The 4,411-nt window shown below is 39.6% G+C and overlaps 1 protein-coding gene across 1 annotated transcript in view; it reads left to right on the top strand.

Moving 5' to 3' along the window:
- LOC108670258 overlaps positions 1-3,255 on the top strand; it is an 8,221-nt gene extending 4,966 nt beyond the window's left edge. The window contains exons 7-8 of the mRNA XM_018157718.1: positions 2,399-2,452; positions 2,980-3,255. Coding sequence (XP_018013207.1) covers positions 2,399-2,452; positions 2,980-3,223 — 298 coding nt within the window. The 3' untranslated portion in view covers positions 3,224-3,255. The remainder of the gene's footprint in view (positions 1-2,398; positions 2,453-2,979) is intronic.
- Positions 3,256-4,411: the final 1,156 nt, after the last annotated feature.

Here is a 4,411-nt window from a genome sequence, read left to right as displayed (position 1 = left end):
GTACAGATGTGTTTAGTACAGGTACAGTACTGTACAGATGTGTTTAGTACAGGTACAGTGCTGTACAGATGTGTTTAGTACAGGTACAGTGCTGTACAGATGTGTTTAGTACAGGTACAGTGCTGTACTGATGTGTTTAGTACAGGTACAGTACAGGTACTGATGTGTTTAGTACAGGTACAGTGCTGTACAGATGTGTTTAGTACAGGTACAGTGCTGTACAGATATGTTTAGTACAGGTACAGTGCACCTAGTGCAGGTACAGTACAGGTACAGTGAACCTACCCTAACAAAATTTAGAGGCATGACCGACTCTGCATTAGGGTCGCCTAGGACTCGGGGAGCACGTAAATCAGCTTCTCAATGTCAGCTTCTGCTCAGGGCAAGGAGTTGTCAGGGCTTTGGCTCTGGGCAAGGAGTTGTCAGGGCTTTGGCTCTGGGCAAGGGGTTGTCAGGGCTTTGGCTCTGGGCAAGGGGTTGTCAGGGCTGCGGCTCTGGGCAAGGGGTTGTCAGGGCTTTGGCTCTGGGCAAGGGGTTGTCAGGGCTTCGGCTCAGGGCAAGGGGTTGTCAGGGCTGCGGCTCAGGGCAAGGGGTTGTCAGGGCTTCGGCCAACCCTTGTCACACTCTCGGGCGACTATAAAGTCGGTTAGGAGATTCTGACCGGGGGTCATACTCTCAAAACTCGCTAAGTGAACGTAAGTACTTATGCTCTATTTTCTTGTCTATGATAGGTGGATTTTGCTTGAAAGGCCGTCAATGATTGGCTGATGAACTTACGATCTCTTAACTTTATCTGAAAGTATGGGCCTAGAAACTGATTTTGATCGGGTGGCCAAGCAGACCCAGAAAAACTTTGCGCCGAGCGTACCTAGTGACTATTCGGCCCAAGCCTATAGGTGGTCCCTGAATATTGTTGGGGTAGTTCAGGTACAATGCACCCTGGGAACTATCAGAGTACCTAGTAGATGGTGAGGAGGCTGGGTATGTAGATAATGATATTGAGTGGTAGATAGTGAGTATGGTCTTCGCCTGAATGCTATGGTGCGTCTGCCGAAACCCATCTACGCTGTCCAAAGGAAAAAACGGTGAAAAATGGTCGAACCGGCGTTTTAGTTAACGGCGTCTCGTAAAAATCGACCAGGATATGGTTTTATTTAACGGTCCGACCGTTTTTTCGCCGTTTTTGACGTTTTTTGACGTTTTTTCGTACAAGGTAGTAAGGTATTAGGTTTTGTTTTTCTTTTGTTTTCCAGTTGATATGTAGAGAATATTTGAATTTTATTTTTAAAATCCATGTTATTTTCACAGTTACCCTGGAGGGCGGCCCCCAAGGCGTCGGCAAAGGCCTGCTGGATCACGAACCCAACCAGCCTCAACCCAACATGAAACCCCTCCTCAACCCCGACCCCAACCTCCACAAGACAACCCTACTGCACGACATAGCTACCACATCTACAACCAGCTACCACATGCACCACCCACCACACCATACCCACCACCACGCACCACAGCAACAACAGTTACAACAACAACAACAGTTACTAGTCCCCGGTATTGTTGTTACCGGTGGTAATGGTAGCGGTAATACAAGTAATGGTGTTAATATAGTACCATTAAATACCAATAACCAACCACAACAACCAGCTACAGTGGTTAATAACAACCACCAGGTCCCAGGTTCTGGTGGTGTTGATGGTGTGGTTAAGAAGAAGAAAAAGAAAATAGTGAAATCTAAGAAAAAAATGATAAAAAATGATGAAGATGCAGACACCATGGACTGCTCGGTCTATCCTGACGACCTGGTCTATATTAGGGTGAGTGGGGGTCTATATTAGGGTGAGTGGGGGTCTATATTAGGGCTGTCTCTTATACACATCTAGATGTGTATAAGAGACAGGTGCCAGGTGGGTCACGTGTGCCAGGTGGGTCAGGTGTGCCAGGTGGGTCAGGTGTGCCAGGTGGGTCAGGTGTGCCAGGTGTGTCACGTGTGCCAGGTGGGTCAGGTGTGCCAGGTGGGTCAGGTGTAATATATTTAAATATAATATTATATATATATATACAAAACAATACAATTTATAATCAATGATGCAGCCACTGTACGTATATTTCATACGTTTCTTTTATTTGTAATATTGTATTTTAATATAATAATGCACTATTATACTCTAATAACGTCTATAAAATATCACTTAATTATACAATGAATTAATTATTATAAAATGAATTAATTATTATACAATGAATTATTTCATTATTATGCAATTAATTATTTAATTAATTATTATGCAATTAAGTAATTGTCATACAAGTACCGGTATATAATTAATTATACGTTTAATTAAATATTATACAATGAATTAAATATTTTCCAATTAATCAATTAATTCCTAATCCCCAGGACGCGCCCCGCTCGTCTCAAAGGACACGTGGACTACGCGGACGTCTCCCTGAGGTACCCTGCCTGTACACTCACGGACATAAGTGGTGCATTGTGCTGGTTGTGGTGCACTGTACTGGTACACTCACGGACATAAGTGGTGCATTGTGCTGGTTGTGGTATGCACTGTACTGGTACACTCACGGACATAAGTGGTGCATTGTGCTGGTTGTGGTGCACTGTACTGGTACACTCACGCACATAAGTGGTGCATTGTGCTAGTTGTGGTGCACTTGTTATTGCTTTTTGTGTGTGGATTTCTATATTTTTTAAATATGATTAAATTTTATTTTAATTTTGTCCATTATCATTAAAATGTCCATTATTTTGGGACATGTCTATTCTTATTAAAATTATTTAATTTAAATGTAATTTTTGTCCATTATCATTATTGTTGTCATTAAAATATATATCTTTTTGGGTCATGCCTATTATTATTAAAATGATTCAATTTTAATCTAATTTAATTATAATTTTTGTCCATTAATATTAAACTGTCCATCATTTTAGGACATTTGACCCATAGTTGTATGTGTGTGCAGGTGCGAGATGGACGCGGCGGACAGCCTGGAGCGCGTCCGCGCCGTCCTCCTGGAGCGGCTGGAGGACGTGGCGGCGCAGCGGACGGCGGCCACCGCTGAGAGCGTCCGCGCCTGGACGGCGGTCAACGACGCACTCACCGCCATGGCGGACAACCTGGCCACCCTTAACTCTAGTGTCCTCATGCTGGCCCATACGGCCACTAGTGTCATGGCCGCCCTCAACAGGGTGGCCAGTAGGAAGTAGTGGCGGCCACTAGTGTCCTGGCCGCCCTTAACTCTNGTCAATGTTTACATGTATAGTTTCAAACATTTTCTTATTTTAGGAAGCAATGATCTTGTATTTTGAATAACATTTATTCGATAAAACTTTAATGAAAAAAAATGGTATTGAATTTTTTAGGCACTCGTGTGAATAACGATTATTATTTAAATATATTTTAATAATAATAAATTTATTAATAAAATAAATAATGATTCCTCGTTCCTGATTGATGAATTTAGGTGTAAAGTCTTTATTATTAATAAAGCCAATCAATATATTTATTTTATTATTAATTATTAACTATTTATTTATTATTAATTATTTAATTTGACGATTCTGCAGGGAGGACGAAGCTTCTATGGTCTTGTTATAGCAATAATTTATATTAAAATGACTATTTTTGCTATACTTATATACTTATTATATATTATAATATTTCTTAAATACCGGTACCTAAGAAATATTATAACAATTACGACTAAAATTTCGTTTTTATCTCAAATTTCGATCAGCTTTCTGATTTTCAGAAGACAATTACATTTATTTATCTTAAATGTAGGCTGGCGACTTTAGTGCAGTAGCGACTTGTAACGGCGTAAGTCTTACCTAAAAATTCTGTAGAGTTTGTATTAATTTCCTTAAACTGTGGAATATATAATGAATTTTTATGGAATTTCTAATATATGATGGGTTTCTGATGGATTTGAAATAGAATTTCTAAAATATAATGGATTTCTAATAAGATTTGTAATATACAATGGATTTCTAATAATATTTCTAATATATAATAGAATTCTAATAGGATTTGCAATATATAAAGGATTTCTAGTAAGATTTTTAGCATATAATGTATTACCGGTACTAATGGTATTTATTATTTAAATAACATGAACGTGACCACGAAGCTTCGTCCAGGGGGTAACGGAAGCGTCCCCCCAGCTCCCGAGCTTCCTTTGTACACTGAATAAACTAAATGTGTCAAATACATTAATATAACACGTACATATACAATGAAATGTATGTGTCCTGCGGCCATACTTCCAAAACTCGCTAAGTGAACGTGAGTACTTACGCTCTATTTTCTTGTCTATGATTAAGTGAACGTAAGTACTTACGCTCTATTTTCTTGTCTATGATTAAGTGAACGTAAGTACTTACGCTCTATTTTCT

This window comes from Hyalella azteca, unplaced genomic scaffold, assembly GCF_000764305.2.
Source record: "Hyalella azteca isolate HAZT.00-mixed unplaced genomic scaffold, Hazt_2.0.2 contig14738, whole genome shotgun sequence".
NCBI lineage: Eukaryota > Metazoa > Arthropoda > Malacostraca > Amphipoda > Hyalellidae > Hyalella > Hyalella azteca.
Note: the sequence above shows the minus strand (reverse complement) of the source record. Positions and strands in the feature narration are given on the sequence as shown.